The following is an 18,076-nucleotide window of genomic DNA, read 5'->3' on the forward strand; positions in this document are numbered from 1 at the left end:
ATGCTCACTGTTGTACAGGAAATCTGATGTGTACAAAATAACCAGGAATGGAGATAAGACCGTCCCCTTTGGTCCCCCAGTGTTACTAAACACCACATCACATCACTCTTACAGTGTGCCAGTAGGTTGAAGTCAACCTAACAGTCTTCATGTTTTGGTGAAACTGCATTCACCACTGTTTGGAGAGATTATTATTACATATTACATTTCTGCAACAACTTTTAAACCAAATTTTAATATGTTTATAAATATGCCATCCCATTTTTTTCTGAATCTCTTTTGAAAACAGTATATCAGAATATGAAAAATTTTGTACTAGTCATGTTCTGCAGGAGTGTGGCTTTTGAATGAGAAGAGATTAAGGGCTTTGGAACATGAGATCATTGGATATATTTTATGTGAAAACAATCAAACAAGATCTCCACATTGGTCCATACAGATCTCTGCTTTGCTCACTGTGTAAAAAATTCCATGTTGGTTACAATATACTGTTGTTGCAGTCAGGGGAAAAAAGACAGACAGATAAACACCCACAGTGTCTTTCACTCGTGGTTTCTCTTATCATTAAAAGTAAATAACAAGGTAGACTAGTAATCCAAATCAAAAATCGCCACAATATTTTTCTGTTATCTGACCTGTCAGGTTGATAAAATTCATGCAAAAGCAAATGCAGCCTGTACAAGCTGTGTGCAGCCACTTTTAGGGTCATCCTAGGAAGAAGCTAAGAATTACAATAAATATGTGACTTTATCATATGTGTAATTTGCACAGATTTTGTTCCCTACAAATCATTATTATTATTATTATCATTATTATTATTGTTTTTGTTGTTGTTTTTGTTGTTGTTAGGTGTATAAATATAAAATGGAAAAGATACATGAGTACAAATCAGTAAATATAAAATTTTAAAGAAAGATAATACATTTATTTATACAGCACCTTTCAAAAAATGTTACAACACAGCACAACTGAAACATTAAAAATGAATGTATAATAAAAGTCATGTTTAACATTTTACACAATGTACAGTCAACACAGTTGGGATAAACATACACAACTGTCTTTGATAGGTCGTTAGAGTCCCACACACTTGGTCTGGCAAATTTCTGTCAGAAGTTTTAGTCATTTTTAGTGTTGTTGAAGGCATGCAAGACATGAAACCATGTCTTTATTATATGCAACTGAACATGACATAATATAAAGAGATACCATAAACCTTCCAATCCAATTTTTTTTCCTGAATAATGTTTCTTTCCTTTCATCTAAAATTTTCTCCTTTTCTTTGTTTACAAAGGTAAATTGATCCCGACTGATCCAGATAGAAACCAGGATGAAGTGGTTCAGTGAAAGTTGTGTGTACGGTGTAGAGATGAGTAACAGTGTCAGCAGAGACTTCAAAGAAGGACAAAACACCTGCCGGCCAGTCCAGATACATCCCTATGGTACACCTCAGTGGTGTACTTTTCAAAAATGTTAAACAGGTGTTGTTATGACTAAAAACACCATCATTCATCCAGCACCAAGACTTTTCATTTTTTCCAAAAGAAAATTCAGAGGAAGAGTCTCCCACCCGGTCAATACTTTTATATGCCACTCCAACATCAGCCCGTAAACACTCAACCTCCCAGTAATGGCGACCTGTCAGACCTTCTTCACAGAGAACCTGATCAAGAGCAAATCTGTCTGGATGATCAGGATATGGTTGCTTCTCTGGAACATATTCTGCCATTTTGTTCTCCTTGGTTAAAATAATATTCACGTCTGCTGTGTTGGGGTCAAGTGTTAGGTCACAGGCATCTGCAATCAAAACAGTAGAAAAACGTTAACTGTTAGTGCCGTTCTTGACCTCAGACAACGTTGTTATAGGTGGTTTAGTTAGTATTTACAGATGCCACCAAATAACTGCAAATACTCCAGACATACTGTTCACATTGTGTGTGTAAACAACAGACACACAACACACTTTGATTTGACATTAAATGTTGTTGCTCTGTTGCTTGGCGAATGTGGATTCCATCTTAGTGTCTTGTGCATCAGCATTTCTAATTTGTTTATGACTTTAAACCAACTAATCGTTTATCTTTTGATATATAAAATAAAAATTTAAAGCCAGCAAATTCAGTGTTTTTGTCTGCTGTTTATTTTCTCTATCAGGACACCTTGTTGATAATTCTCATTCAGTAATAAACACTAATAAATCCAACTGATTTTTCTTCTTTTTCAAAAAAACCCCTGAGTTAAAACATATTTTTATATTTCAAAATATATATTACAACCTGCACACAAATCACATCACATGCAGTGTTTCTTGAACATATTTTTCTTACACTGTCTCAGTAGCTTCAGATCGACCCAACATTCTTCATTGTGGTCCACACTAATGGGAAAAACAAACAAAAGCACTGTTGTTTACGAAGAACAACAATATTTCTTGCAATATTAAAATGACTGAAAAACTGATAATAAATTAAGCATGAAGCATTCTTTTTAAGACAGGATTCTTTTCCATACTTGACATTTTCCAGACTGCAGCATGTATCTCTCTTTTTTTCATTTAGCAGCTTGACTACTTCTTCACTGAGGTTATTAAAGCTGAGGTCCAGGTCTTTGAGGCTGCAGTAGTTCGAGTCAAGAGCTGAGACCAATGAGGAGCCTCCACATTGTGTCACTTTACAAAATGACAGCCTACAGAAATCAAACAGTGGGTGTGGTAGATAATCTTATCAGGACCAATTTTAATTTGTGCATATATACCTCACAAAGTAAATTCGGATGTAATCATATGATTATTTCAGAGATTGAAACAAAAAAAATCATCCATTGAAAGTAACAAAGGGACTTGGTGGTGGTTATATATAAATATCTCAAGCATATTAAATGTACAAATTATTGCAAGGCATTGCGACTGCACGATAACAGACCATCTCTTAAAATGTCTGAAAAACATTGAATTCAATAAGACTTTTGTTATACTGCAAGAGGGTCCATGTACACTAGAGAAAATAATTATTTGATCCTTTGCTGAATTGATGTTTTGTCAATTTTTGAAGTTTTTAGAAAGAAATGAACAGTCTCTAATTTTATGGTAGTTTCATTTTAATGGAATTGGTTTCATTTTCTGTAGGATTAAGGCTACTCTGTGATCTTAATGTGATTATTATTTTCTTCTTTAGCCACTCTTGTTTCCATGGCAGTATCTTTTGGGTTATTGTTCCACTGGAAGACTGATTCACGAACCATGTTCAGTGTTCTAGCTGAGAGACGGAGGTTCCTGTCCAAGGTTGGAATGGAATAAACTGATTCTGTGGATAGGTGTGCTTTATACAGATAATAAGTTGAGGTCAGGAGTATCTGTAATTTCCTGATTGATTGACTGTAATCTGAAGGGGATCAAAAACTTCTCTTAGTCCATGACATGCAAACCAATTCAGAACTTTTATGAAACATACTTTCTTCTGGATTTTTGATTGATATTCTGTCTCTTTCAGTAAAAATCGGACTACCATAAAATTTGGAGACTGTTCATTTGTTTGTAAATGAGCAAACTTACAAATTGAGCAGGAGATCAATTACTTACTTCCCTTATAGGAGATTTATTGTGATAACATCATGTGAACTGACCTTAGTGTTTTTAATCCACAGTGTGGTTTTGTCAGTGCATTACACAGTGCTATCACCCCTGAATCCTGCAGGTCATTATAACTCAGGTCCAGATCTTTCAGGTGGGAAGCTCTGAAGCTGAGCACAGAAGCCAGTGTCTCACAGCCTTTCTCGGTGAGTTTGTTGTGGCTGAGACTGAATGAAAAAATGCAGGAAAATAATTTTTTAGCTTAATGATATAGGACATTGCACATTTGAAAAATATTAAAAACTAATTATTTTATAACATATATAAGCACTATAACATATAAAACGCACAAGCCCAAAACAAAAAATAATATCAATTTTTTTTCATCTAGTGAAAATAATAAAAGTTTCGTGCAAGAAGAAATAAAATAGTATAATAGAATTAACCAAGTGCAAGGTCTTTGAAACCATGTTTAAAGATGGCCAGTTAGAATACCATAATAGCTGTCAAAAGTGTGCTTACATCTAAAAGAAATCAAATAGCACTCTCTCCCTGCTGACTGCTAAAATAAACTTGAGGTGGGAGGTTTCTCTTCTCTGTAAAGCTCTAAAATGTAACAGAAATTTTTCAGTTTGTACTTAAAAGTTGTTGTTGTTTTTAATGCAGTGTTGTACCTTAATGCCTCCAATCTACAGTTTGTGTTCTTCAGCCCATCAGAGAGGCTTTCCATTTCTGAGTCTTTTAAATCAGTGTAGCTTAGTTCCACTTCTTTCAGGTAACAGGTGCTGGATGTGAATGCTGTTACTAACTTCTCACAGATTTCTGCAATCCTACAATTTCGGTTCAGTCTTTTGATACAGAGGATAAAACATACAATTAGAAAACAAAACAAACAATTAGATTAGATAGATATACATAGTTACATTAAATCATCCACTTTTACAAAAATTGGCTGTTACTCTTATGCACTGAGACCAATGGAGGCTGTTAGTTGAAACAAAAAAAAGTCTTGGAAGAAATGGGTAGTCTATTCAAGACAATTTTACACTGTAGAGAAGAATTTGATTCAACTGTTAATATGGTTTTAAAAAAAAAAAGCCCATGTACAGCCCAAAACGCCTGTTATAATTCATTGTCCCTGCCAGTAACATAATAACATGCAGATATACACTCATCCCCCCTCCCCCCTCCAAACGCCTTCGACGCTTATTCCCTTCCGATGCTGACGGTGGATCAAGGAGACCAGCGCATAGGCTGCAGGCCCGGATGTACTGTCTACACTGGCTGTCTCTCACCCTTTACCCACCCCTGTTGCTTGTCATGTGTTTCTTTGGTGTATTAGAGTTTTTTCATGTGCTATGTGCAGAGGTGTTTTTTTTTTTCTGTCCTCAAACTGATCTCCCTGTTGGAGCTCAGTCTGGGGGGAGTTATTTTTTTCTCCTTATCTTTCCTCATGTGGTGCATTTTCCATTGTTATACCTCTCTGACCTGTCTTCCCCATGTGATGTTTTGTGTAATGTATTGTCAATAGAAAATTGTAGTCAGTATAATCTTTTAATAATATAAGTTTGCATATGATAGAATACTGCATGATGACCTCTTTATAATTCAGACTGTTTTGATTCACTGTGACCCGTTATCATGCAGGGAAGGAGCAGTACCTGCTAGATAAGAGCTTAATAAGCAGTTTCACTTTGTACCAGGTAGAGGAGCCTCTCCTGGCACACGCACACACACACACACATGCTCACGCATCAACATTCCACTGAACAAACATATTACTCTTCTTGTGTATAAATAAAGACCAGGGCAGTGGCAGAGCGCGAGTCTCGGAGCCCTCACTCCAAGTGTGAGTGCTCTGTGGCTGCCCTTGCATGCAAGTAAAACTGTGTGTTTCTCCTCTCTGATTCTCAGCTGAAGAAGTGTCTTAGAGTACATCTCTTGACATGTATGTATGGTCGGAGGGTAAGATGGCGCCGCCATTGCGTGCAATAGGTCGGCAGCCTTAACATGAAATTTCCCCTTGTGGGACTAATAAAGGTATATCTTATCTTATCTTATCTTATCAGGTCATCTGTGCTGTGTAACTGTTGATTGACCCACATCTCTACAAGTCCTGTGTTGTTTTACATCATAGACTGCATGCTCCAACAAGTGATTCTTTCAGTTAATTACAGTCAGGGCAGACTTTTTCACACAGAAGTCTGGCTGCTCCTATGTACTTGCCATTAGTCGCAAAGCCAACAAGTAACAGCCGTAGTATTTCTTTTTAAGTCCACTCTGTGTTAAAGTGCTGTAGCAGGATGTCACATGAATACAGTTACACAAATGGTAAATGGTAAATGGCCTGTATTTATATAGCGCTTTCTAGTCCCTAAGGACCCCAAAGCGCTTTACATATTGAGAGGAGTAGGAATATTTTACTGCTATTATTTGCTGCTATTTTTATAATCATTATTAACATTTCAGTATTAATAGTGATGTTGCATTTAGATGCATTCAGATGTTCAAATATATGGGTATTATATTAGTCTTTATTACAGGTTGTTATAACCACTTCAAACTGTGGAGTTGAATTTATAATTTAAAGGTTTTTGAATGTTTTTGTATTCTTATACTGAAGTCTTCAGTGGGTGAGAAGCTGACTGCAGGCTGACAGGAAATGCGTCTGCAAGCCATGCTTTTACAGAAGTGAAACTGTTCAGAGAGCAGATGCACACTCTGTGCACGTACAGACAGACGAGACATACACACACACACTTGGTTAGAGGGATCACTGATAGGGGAAAGTTCAAATTGTTTTGCTTGGGGTTGCTGTTAGACTATATTAGGAGGAGCAAACATATTGGCAGATCTGAGAAGGAAAACCTGTGTTATGAAAATGATTTTAATCTTTTACACATGATTGCATTTGAGCTTATTAAAGAGCTGTGGCTCCTGGTCAAGTGAAGGTCAGAAACTCTTGGCGGGCGTTATGATCTGCCAATACACGGTGAGGAGGACAAGAGCTCTGAAAGGAATTGCAACACACCTGCTTACATGACATATGCCTGGAGTTATATCCTTATATCCTTATATTCTTTAGAGCTAAGAGTTAAGTTTGTATCATTTATCACTTATATCCTTTTGAGTAAGTCTTAAGTTTCATTTATGTTCAGTTTGAGTAAGTTTCCTTCATGGTTTGAGTATCATCATTTGAGTGTGACATTTAGAAGTCACACATAGTTCAACTGTGCACGAGCACAGGCCTTATGTCTGGCTGGGGACGAGGGGTGTGAGGTGAGCCGGAGTGCAGGAGAGGTCATGACACATATATAGCATACACTGCAGACACACACACACACACATGCACACCATAATAGATCTATTTTGGCAAGTAAGAAGTGAAGATGTGTTTTTGCTGCAAATGCAGAATTGTGCCGAAGTACTTAGAGGAAGTGCACCAGATCTCCCACAGGGAAGCGACAGCGAAGACGAGCTGAGGGAAGCACCGACCGAAGACAATGTTCTTTAAAACTATGTTAAAGGTTGTTGACAGAACATTTGTGGTTTTGAGCTGACGTATGCTGTATTAAATCTGCCTAGCAACAGAAAAGGGGCTGTACTATCTTAACCCTATAAAACCGTTGTCTGAATATGGTGAAGCAGTTCAATACTGATTGGGTTGTTGGACTCACACATGTGTTCATTAAAATGTCGTCTAATTGCACACTGGACCGGATCTGTGGTTATTTATGGATTCCTCTCTCAACATTGAACCCTTAACAATATCCAGTCATTCACCCATTCACACACACATTCACACACTGGCGATGGCAAGCTACGTTGTAGCCACAGCCACCCTGGCGCGCACTGACAGAGGCGAGGCTGCCGGACACTGGCGCCACCGGGCCCTCTGACCACCACCAGTAGGCAACGGGTGAAGTGTCTTGCCCAAGGACACAACGACCGAGACTGTCCAAGCCGGGGCTCGAACCGGTAACCTTCCGATTACAAGGCGAACTCCCAACTCTTGAGCCACGATCGCCCGATAATAACTTCTGATCAAAGCCGTGTCATCTCAGGCCATAATGCTAAGTCCCAGATAAGGAATGACATCTAAATAACATCTAACACTGACCTGAGGTTCTCCAGGTTAGTGCAGCCCAGTCCGGTGGAGAGCACAGAGAATAATGAGTCCCTCAGTATGTTGTCACTTAACTCCAGTTCTTTTAAATTTGAGATGATTGATTTGATGGCTGAAGCTAGATTTTCACACTGTGTTTCTGAAAGCCCGCGACCAGAAAGACTGCAAATATAAAGGACAATAGGTAAAAAGTGGCAGATGAACACAGTAATGGAAAAAAAAAGTTTTCACACAGTCCTATAAAAAACAAAATACACCTCAATAGCTTTTAGAACTAACAGCAATAATTCGAAGTAATTGTTTTCTTTCCAATTTTATGCGTTCATCAAATCATTGTGGAGGAATTTTGGCCCACTCTTCTTTACATCATTGCTTCTGTACATTTAGGCTTGTGGGTACTTGTTACTGCAAAGACTCAAATTCTGTGGTCAAGCCTCAAGCATTTGACTCAGGTTGAGGTCTGGATTTTGACTGGACCACTGTAGCACCGTGATTCACTATCCTGTTGCATGAGTAATTTCAGCCAAACTTAGCTGTCACATTACTTTAGAATTCTTGTGTGTTGTTCAGCCTCAACCCTGCTAAACGATGCTGCCATGTTCTTTTTAGAGAAGATCAGGCTTTTCCTGGCAACACCCCCAAACACGTCTTTCTTTTTCACTCTTTCTAATTATACTGATTACAATTATGAACTTTAATATTTAACATGCGAACTGAGGCTTTTCCGAGTGCTGCTCTCGACATTTTTGCAGTTTCTCTGAGCATTGCACAGTTTGACCTTGGGGTGAATTTCCTGGGATGTCCACTATTGGAAAGTTCCTGATATTGTGTTAACACACACCTGAATGCACCAGCCAAAACTGCTGCTTTCATGTAGGTGGTCATGCTAATGATCATTTATACAAGTGTATTTGATTAGTAGCACCCAGCTAAATCCCTACGGAAGCAGTAAAGGTGTAATTAGTTTTTCACAGCATTACATAGAGTCTAGTGAAAATTTACTTTTTCACATGATTGCATGTATACACTTAGAGATGGGAATTGAACCGGTTCTCCCAGAAGTTCAGTTTCATTGGAATTATTAATCTGCTTGCCTATCGATCCTGCTTATCAGTTCCACTTGCACAGAATAGATAAGAGAATCGATAAAAAATTGAATCGGTAAGTGATGTCGATAATGAAATTGGAACTTCTAAATTCTTATCTATTCCCATCCCTATGTGCAATGCCTGCAAAAAAAAAAAAAATCACAAAATTATTATGAAATAATTTTCATTAAAACAAATGATAACAAAAAGCATCACGAAAAACAATACTTTTACTAACCTAAGAGTTTTCAGTTTACACTGGCAATTCCTCAGTCCATCAATCAATATCTCTGCACCTTCGTCATCTCTGCTGTAAAATGTGTTATTGACCAGGTGCAGTTCAGTCAGCACAGAACGTGGCATACGAAGAGCTGAAACAATCGTTTTATATTCCCAAACACAAAGATCCAAGCCTGAAATTCTGAAGAGATGAAAAAAAAGATGATTCTTCAGTATCTGATAATGTTTTAGAAGCATACAAATCATTTACTTGACTGAAATCACTGCAATAGGAGTAATTGCACCCATAACACTTCACAGCATGACCTGGATAGGTTGGGTTTTTTCATTTATTTATTTATTTATTTTTAATAAGTAGGTGTTTAATGTCACAATGTGAGATTAATCAGTTAAAAGGTAGAGTACATGGATTCAAAGGTCTGGTCTGGCAGATATGACACACTTCAGAGGTACTTTAGGTTTAGTCCTACAGGCTGTACTTATTTCTTTCATGTCCTCATATACCTCTGATTGGTAGGTCAGTACTTCAACTTGGTCTGCTCATGCCTTGCACTAATTTTTCTTAAGGTCCCAGAGCTCTAACATCGGGTATTACGTGAGCTGGAGCCAGTGGCTCACACTGATAGGGCTTCTGTACTTGTGGAGTTTATACTGTACTGTGGTGGGAGTCAGTCATTTGTTTACAATAGCAAGCTTCATTCCTTTGCTAGCTAGTGTTGCAAAACATTGCTGCTGTGAAGCCTCAAACACTCTACAGTAAAATGGGATGACAATCTTGCAACTAGGAAAACTCAATGGTTACTGAGTGACTGCACTGAATTTTGGGGGGTTTGCAAACTATTACAAGTAGCTGGAGCAACCAACTTGTTATCCAGTAAATTCAACCTCCCAGCAATGTGTTTCCAAACAATCACAGTCTGACTTTGACCAACTGCAGTCATTTTTAGACAGGCAGGCTAAAGTTTGCAAATGTAAGAAGATGCATCAAGCAAGTCAGTGTGCACCAATGAGTGCAACTCTTCTGCTTCACTATTATGTCTCTAAGTGAAGATAATAACTACTACAAAGGTGAATTACTGAGGTTTGAGGTCAGCCTGTAAATTGTGTTGATTTTAAGATGAAAAGTGTGTCTTGTGTTTTTTGGAATGAGAGGGAGAAATGTTATCAGTACAATTGCGTAACTGGATGGCTCAAAGCTGTGAGCACAGTGCGATGTGTTCTGTAACTCTTTATCTAGTCCTCACTCTGAGTGCTTAGAGCCCATGCACATATATTCCTACTGTACAATAATACTGGTGTATTATTGAAACAAAGCCAAACTCAACATGGAGGATAAGAGGAAAGGAAGGAGAGATTCATGTCACAAGACATGTACAAGGTACCCATTTCTGCGTGTCTTTTCTCAGCAGTGCGTACACACAGTGGTTTCTATGTTTCTTTATAACACATTGATGATGTTGATAATACCACAGGTCTGTCAAATAGCAGCTCTTGATGGGACTGTGTTAGTGTGCTAGACTAATGTTTGAATGTTACAATGTGCAATATTGACTTCAAGTATTTATGGTTGTACACAGACACATTTACACATATGGAGCAGTAGCAGCATCTTCATTTACACACATCTCAGAATCTGATGGTAAATATTGTTATGTGTTGTTCTGCCCATTGTAAAAGTCTGTTGTTACACTAAGATTTCAGGTTCATGTAATGAAATAGTCTATAACAAAACATATTTTTTTCTGAATAAATCCTGCGCTCCACCTGAGTCTCAGTCCTCAGAACCATACAGCAGCAATTTCAGGAGAAGAATTTACCCTTACATCGAAACATTACAGTTCTTCTTCAGTCTCCTTTCATTTATTTTATTATATTTATTTTAAATTTACTGCTTTATTGTATTATTGTTTTTAGGACAGTCCCTTACATTAAAGCTTATTGATAAGTTGACTATTCATAGGAGCACAGGAGCAGGAGGAGGGACAAAGCACTGCCCAAATATTGCAGTGCTCTCGAGTTGCTGAACTTAATAACACTCTTGTATAAAGAACCAACTCACCTTGCTTTTCTGCAGTTTCTCACAGCTGGAAGAAGTCTAAAGATACCTCTTCCTGATGGTCTGTATTTCTTGAGATTGAATTCATCCAGAGGTGTGTTTGACATTAGAATCAGGTCAGCCAGAGCTGAACACTCCACAGGAGAGAGCGGTGATTCAGGAAAACAATTTGGTTTCAGATACTTTCGTACTGAATCATGTAGGGAACTGTCTTTCAGCTCAGTCAGGCAGTGGACAAGGTTCAGACATCTTTCAGCTGAGCAGTCCAATAAATCTATTTCTAATAGACTTGACCGAATTTCCTCAATATTTGCAGAGTGTTCTTCAGTCTGTTGAATCAGGCCTTGAAGCAGGTCTTGTGTTGACTGTAGAGACAAGCCAATAAGGAACCTGAGGAACATGTCCAGTTCTCCGGTCGTTCTAGGAGTCGAATTAGCGATTGCAATTTCAATCAGTTCATTCAAAGGTAGATCGACTGGAACTGTTTCCAAGATAGACTTGAGCTCTTCATCAGATCCTTTTAGCATGAAATCCTTGAGACTTTCAGAATCGATTTTTTTGTTTGCAAAACTATGATATACAAAGAGAGCAGCAAAATACTCTTGAACTGTCAGATGCACAAAGCAGTAAAGTTTCTTTGTTAGGAACACGCTCTCTTCTTTGAATATTGCTGTACACAACCCACAGTAAACTCCAGCTTTCGTTATATCTATGTCATACTTCTTCAGATCTTCAGCAGTGAATATGATCCGGCCTTTTTCCAGTTGTTCAAAAGCCAACCTGCCTAATTTCAAAATGAACTCCTCATTTGACTTAAAGAGCTCTGCTGTATCAGGCTCTTCCTGGTCACCATATTTTTCATTAGCTATCGTCATCTGAATAAGAAGGAAGTGTGTGTACATCCCAGTAAGAGTTGTGGGTATTTTAGGGTTTTCATCTTTGGTGTTTCCCATTTTACGCATCAAATACTCAAAAACATGTACAGCAATCCAACAGAAGATAGGTATGTGACACATAATGTACAGGCTCCGTGACATTGTTATGTGTTCAATTATTTTTTCAGCGACTGCTTCGTCCTCAACTCTCTTTCTGAAGTACTCTATTTTTTGTGGATCATCAAATCCTCTGACCTCGGTCCACTGGTCGACATACTTAATAGGAATGCGTCGAACTGCTCCTGGTCTCGAGGTAATCCAAACAAGTGCAGAGGGAAGAAGATGTTTCCTGATAAGGTTGGTCACCAGAGTGTCCACTGAGGACACCTTCGTAGCATCATCCAGTATTGTGGTTTCTTTGAATTTCAGCTGAAGTTGACTTTCATCAAGACCATCAAAGATGAACAAAACTTTACGTTCAGCCAAAGCTCTCACGACTGCTATGGTTTTAAGCTCTGGGTGGAATGTTTTCACAAGGTTCTCAAAGCTGATCTGATCATCTTGGACCAAATTTAGCTCCCTGAATGGAAACATAAAGATGAAGTCCAAGTCCTGATTGGCTTTTCCATCTGCCCAGTCAAGGATGAACTTCTTCACAGAGACAGTTTTTCCAATGCCAGCGATCCCCTTTGTCATCACAGTCCTAATTGCTTTCCCTTCTTTGTCGTCTTCCTCATGTTTAAAGATGTCATTAGAGTTGATTTTTGTACCCTCAACAGTTTGATTCCTCGCTTTATCTTCAATCTCCCAGATCTCATGTTGTTTATTGACATGTTCACTCTCTCCTTGTATAATGTGAAGCTCTGTGTAAATTTTATCCAATGATTTTTCATCCTTACGAGACCTTCCAGTCCCTTCCAACTCCCACTGACACTTTTGCCTCAGATACTCTTTGTTCTTTTTGATGACCTCCTTAATGGCATCTTCTGCTGTAGGTAAAGAGGAAAACCACCAATTTCAAAAGAAAGCATGTGTTTTATATTGTCTTCTATTGTCTAAATAAAATATGGATATGAGATTTAAAAACTATCGCATTTTGTATTTATTTGCACTTTACACAAATTTGTAACATTATAATAATTGTATTTAATAACTGTACAGTGCACCCGGAAAGTATTCACAGCAGTTCACGTGTTCCACATTTCGTCCTATTCCAAAATAGATACATTTATTTGTTACTTACAAAAATTCTACACAGAGAAGAATAAATAACAAAGCGAAAACTGTTTGGTTCACATTCATGTGAATGTATTAGAAAATTGAAAAAAAAATATTGTTTGTAGAATTGTAAGGTGAAAAATGAATTTAATACATTTTGGAATAAGACTGTAACATGACAAAATGTCAAACGTTGTAAATGCTTTCCCTATGCACTGTATACATAGTTACCAAACAACTGAAATATATGCTTTAAATAAAGACATCACATACTTTCACATGTCTGTGGCTCAATTTCTTTGAGGATTCTGTAGAAGGCAGATTTGACTTCTGTAGTAGTCAGTGAATTGTAGAGCTCCCTCATCTGATCCTGGCTCGTCCCGGCAGCTTTGATTTTGTTGTATATCTCCGGATGGATCATACCCCGCTGTCTCAATTCATCAGCTATAGGCATCACCAAAGTGATGCTTTGAATGAGCTTAGAGCGGTTCTTGTCCACCAAGTCTGCATCTATAAAAAGGTTAAAAAAAAATCAGACATGTTGTTTAGGACTTTAGAAGCTAAAGAATGAAAGCGCGCATTTTATCATCAGAGTTAATCATAAAATTATAATTATTAACTTACTTTCCTTTTCTGTTACTGCTGAAGCAGATAGACAAGGACTAGAAAAAGGCAAAACTGCTTTAGTGATACTTGGTTAATAATAAACCTTAAAAACTTATTTAATCTTTTACCTTAAAAATACTGATTGTATATTTATTTATAAGAAGATAATAAAGGTCTCACCTGAGGGCACTGAGTTCAGCAGTATCATTGCTGTTCTCACTGCAGTCATTTTTCCCTGAAGTTTCTTGAGCATGTGTGCATGAAGGCTCCTCCCACGTTTCCTTCACTGTGTTTCCCCTCCTCTGCTGTCCAACAGGGAGGAGTGCACTTTCCTCACTCTTCTCAGCAGTGGAAATGTTGTCTTGCTCACGACTGTTTTCTTCCTTTTTTGCACAGCAGTGTGCAGACCATAGGCTCCCCATAATGTTATTTCTTCACTGTCAGCTCAGTGACTCTGTCATTTGCATTTAAGTATGAGTATTATTACATAGAAGTTCTGTTGTATTGCTACTGTCTTGAGAACAGCCAGACTTTCTTTTCCCTTTTCACCTCATGCAGAATTTATCATAGATATTTCAGTTTAACTAGAAAAATTTATTTTGCTATATTCTTAATCGTCACTGTGTAAGATATCTGACCGAACTACTCGCTGTTCAAAATATGTTTATAAATGTTTATTTTTTCTTACCTTTGTGTCTGATTTCCAGTAGCTGCTGCAGTAAAACAGCCATGTTGCATTAAGATGTCTGTTGCTGGACCTAAACGAAAGCAAGACAGGAAGTGAACTGTAGGCAGGATGGGCGGAAACGCCTGAATTCTCTCTCTCTCTCTGTCACTGTTTGTGAGTACTGCAAAAAAAAAAAAAAAGTACTGAAAATACTTTTGGATGGTTAGTCCTTTATGCTATTACACCATTACACTACAGATGCTCTGAAAATGATTTTTTATTAATCCACTGATATATTTCAAAATGCTTAACTTTGTATAGACACAACAAGAATAACACCAAGGCTGTTCTTTTTAGGAGGTTAGACTGTTAATTAGTAACTTGTTATGGTAAAGTGAAAGTATTCAGGACGGACTAACGCCTGCTCATTTTTTAGATAAACTTTATCAAACTTTTGTACACAGAGAGGAAATGTGCAGCTAAATAAATAAGCATTTTCACAGCTGCTTATCTAAGGTTTGCACAATATCAGTGTAGCTGTACCTCTTGCAAATCTTCTGTACATATACAAAAAAACAATAAACTCATTCACAAAATTTTTGCAACCTGCAAAATAGTGCCAAATACTTACTTTGTACAAGTGTCGTCTGTCATTTTCAGCTGTTCAAGAAGAATCTTCAACAGTTTAGCGATAAAATCAAATGTTATCCAAGGCAGACTACTTTATAGACTGCTATAAACTTTTATTATGACTTAGCTATTTGTTAAAGAGAAGCAGTTTGTAGTGGCCGGGTAAATAATTGCATAAAATCTGATGTGGTGTGACTACTTTTAGATGGGGTGTAACTCTCTAATCTTGAAACCTGGGAGAACCGAACAATGTTTCCATGACTTTAAGCAATGCTTTAACATGAGTGCTTCACACAGATCTCTAACGCACCCAGCACCATAGATGATCTACACATTCTGCACAATTTCAAGGCACATAATTCCTCTTACTTGAAACAAATATATTTAAAGAGGTTAAATTAGCACACAGCTTAGGATTGACTGTAGATCTTTGGCTTCTAGCATGTATTTAGGAAAGTCTGTAATACTCTACACTTTTACTTTTTAGGAACAAAGGGACTGAAGAAGTGGGCCACCATTCCACAAACCTTCAGTATAAATTTTAAAGGAAGCATTTACTGTCTAAAAACTCTCTTTGCACCACCTCTGCTTTCTCTACCTAGCTTTCTTTTTCCGTTTTATAAGCTCTCCCTTTTATTGAAATATACTCTGAGTCTGAATGGCAACATGGTAACAAATAAGTGGCTGCGGTTCAGGAATCCCAGGCTCATCCAGTCGTGAGGAAGCAACCTTGGGCAAGAGTCCAGATGCATCAAACAGTTTGTGTGTGCTTGCCGAACCATGAAGTGCCTATATTGAATTTTTTCAAAAAGCACTTGTAAAACTGTATATAAGCAGCACAAACAATAAGCAGTCTAGTACACAACAGCAAGCAAGAAAAAAGTCTTCAGGACATGGCAGATTTGTGAGATCAGGTGAGACTTATTTTATTTGATATACCTTTATTAGTCCCACAAGGGGAAATTTCATAAGGCTGCTGACCTATTGCACACAATGGCGGCGCCATCTTACCCTCCGACCATACATACATTACACAAAACATCACATGGGTAAGACAGGTCAGAGAGGTATAACAATGGAAAATGCACCACATGAGGAAAGGAGAAAAAAAATAACTCCCCCCAGACTGAGCTCCAACAGGGAGATCAGTTTGAGAACAGAAAAAAACACCTCTGCACATAGCACATGAAAAAACTCTTAATACACCAAAGAAACACATGACAAGCAACAGGGGTGGGTAAAGGGTGAGAGACAGCCGATTTAGACAGTACATCCGGGCCTGCAGCATAAGCGCTGGTCTCCTTGATCCACCCTCAGCATCGGAAGGGAATAAGCGTCAAAGGCATTTGGAGGGGGAGGGGGGATGAGTGTGTGCAAATCAGTGTATATGTATGTGTGTGCGTGTCCAGAGTTCAGCTGAGACAGTGTCCTTCGCCCTGCCAGGCTAAGTAAACAGTCCTCCAGCCAACCCAGGTGGCCTTGCATGGAATGGGAAGGAACAGTCTAAACAGTCGTTATCAGGGTGTTTTTTTTCGGCTCCAGCCTTGCGACCGCAGCCGGCGCCGAGAGGGTATCCGCATGAAGTGATGGTGCTTTTTACTTTAGTGCGAACAGCTCATATGAATTTCAAAGCAGTTCTACAGTCCAACACTGGTCTCTCAATCTCCCGTTGGAGAGCCGCGAGCTTCGCCATACTTGCGTTCTGTGATGTTGTCATTCTTGTGCTCAAGGAGCCGATTCTGAGAACTCACTAGCTTGATAGCACACTGTTGTAACTACTTTCCATCAACAATAGCTGTTCTCTAAGGTACAACAATATCATTATTATCTATGTGCAGATACAATATTTCAATACAAGTATTGGACCACACCCCTTAATCTTTGTATCCTGGTGTATAAAATCAAGCACCTAGCCTTGCAGTCTGCTCTTACAAATGTTTGTGAAAGAATGGGTTGTTCTGAAAGAGTCACTGAACTTGACACAGGCAACTCAGTTTGTAATATTTCTTCCCTCCTAGATATTCCACGATCAACTGTAAGCAATGGAAGCATCTAGGACCCACAGCAACTTAGACAGCAAGCACCAGACGACATAAAGTTGCAGAGCAGGACTGTGTATAAAAGTCACAGACGATCTGCTGACTTGGTAACTGCAAAGCACCAAACCTCCTCTGGCATTAACATCAGCAAAAACCTGAAAACCTTGGTAATGTTGGGATTTAGAGATTCTTTTATTGCTACCATATAATCTGCTTTATGATAAATGCATTAAGAACATGTTTTACAGCATTATTTTATCAGTAATATTCCTTACAGGGTTCATATTGCATTGAATATGTTTGTCATCACATTCATTCTATTCACAGGTAGAGTTCATTTTATACACATTGCATATCTGTGCTCGTTTAGAGTTGATGTTCCATCCAAGAGGGTTTTAAGCTTCACTGGTGAGAGTGTCCAGGTGATACATGTTGAGGGAAGATGAGAACATAGCAGGTTAATTGCATGCATGCTTACAATACACATTAAATCTAGCAACAGGCCTGAGCAAAGGCCCAAGTGTCTTCTGCTTCTTTTTGAGACCTGCGCCAATTCTGTCTACTTAGTGATTGATGACGAGGGTCCATTATTAGCCCTTAGAGACCCTGAAGCTTGAAGTTTATTACCTTAAAAGGCAAGTGATATAGAAAAGAGAAGTTACATGTCTGTTTATAGTTATTAGAGATGTACAAGATGTACCCTTGTCTGTAAACAATGACTGTACACAATGTATTTTTGACCTGTATGTGTGGGCGTTAATTTTCTATGCTATAAAACCAGCATTCAATGTATTTTTGTCAGAGGAAGACATATGCTGATGTTTCCTCTCCAGTGTTAATAAACTCATCGTTTGATTGCACTTGTCTGGTGCCTCCGTCGTTTGTTGTTCTGGTCTCCAATTGATTGATCTCGCACGATAGTAACCAACATCCCTTGAGTTTGCTTTTGCTGTTGCAGAACTT

The 18,076-nt window shown here is 38.3% G+C and overlaps 1 protein-coding gene across 2 annotated transcripts; it reads right to left on the minus strand.

Annotated features, from left to right (window-relative positions):
- Window positions 1-379: 379 nt before the first annotated feature.
- On the minus strand, window positions 380-14,550 carry LOC116311400 (NACHT, LRR and PYD domains-containing protein 3-like). Of its 2 annotated transcripts, XM_031728502.2 has the most exons (12): window positions 14,466-14,550; window positions 13,958-14,231; window positions 13,796-13,833; window positions 13,445-13,681; window positions 11,082-12,942; window positions 9,021-9,203; window positions 7,689-7,856; window positions 4,243-4,416; window positions 3,622-3,795; window positions 2,512-2,685; window positions 2,328-2,377; window positions 380-1,797 (listed from the first exon to the last, which is right to left on the minus strand). In XM_031728502.2, the coding sequence occupies exons 2-12, from the start codon at window positions 14,197-14,199 to the stop codon at window positions 1,259-1,261; spliced, it is 3,840 nt and encodes a 1,279-aa protein (XP_031584362.2). In that variant the 5' UTR covers window positions 14,200-14,231; window positions 14,466-14,550; the 3' UTR covers window positions 380-1,258. The 2 variants fall into 2 exon arrangements, with proteins under 2 accessions (XP_031584362.2, XP_039467263.1); XM_039611329.1 differs by lacking the exon at window positions 2,512-2,685.
- Between the last annotated feature and the right edge of the window lie 3,526 nt (window positions 14,551-18,076).

The sequence above is a fragment of the Oreochromis aureus genome, linkage group 4, assembly GCF_013358895.1.
Source record: "Oreochromis aureus strain Israel breed Guangdong linkage group 4, ZZ_aureus, whole genome shotgun sequence".
NCBI classification, from domain to species: Eukaryota; Metazoa; Chordata; class Actinopteri; order Cichliformes; family Cichlidae; genus Oreochromis; species Oreochromis aureus.

Coding starts and splice junctions, on each gene's coding strand:
- LOC116311400 (XM_031728502.2), bottom strand. CDS start 14,199: ATGGGGAGCCTATGGTCTGCACACTGCTGTGCAAAAAAGGAAGAAAAC. Junction 13,834..13,957: donor GCTGAACTCAGTGCCCTCAG/GTGAGACCTTTA, acceptor GCCTTTTTCTAG/TCCTTGTCTATCTGCTTCAG. Junction 13,682..13,795: donor AGCAGTAACAGAAAAGGAAA/GTAAGTTAATAA, acceptor ACCTTTTTATAG/ATGCAGACTTGGTGGACAAG.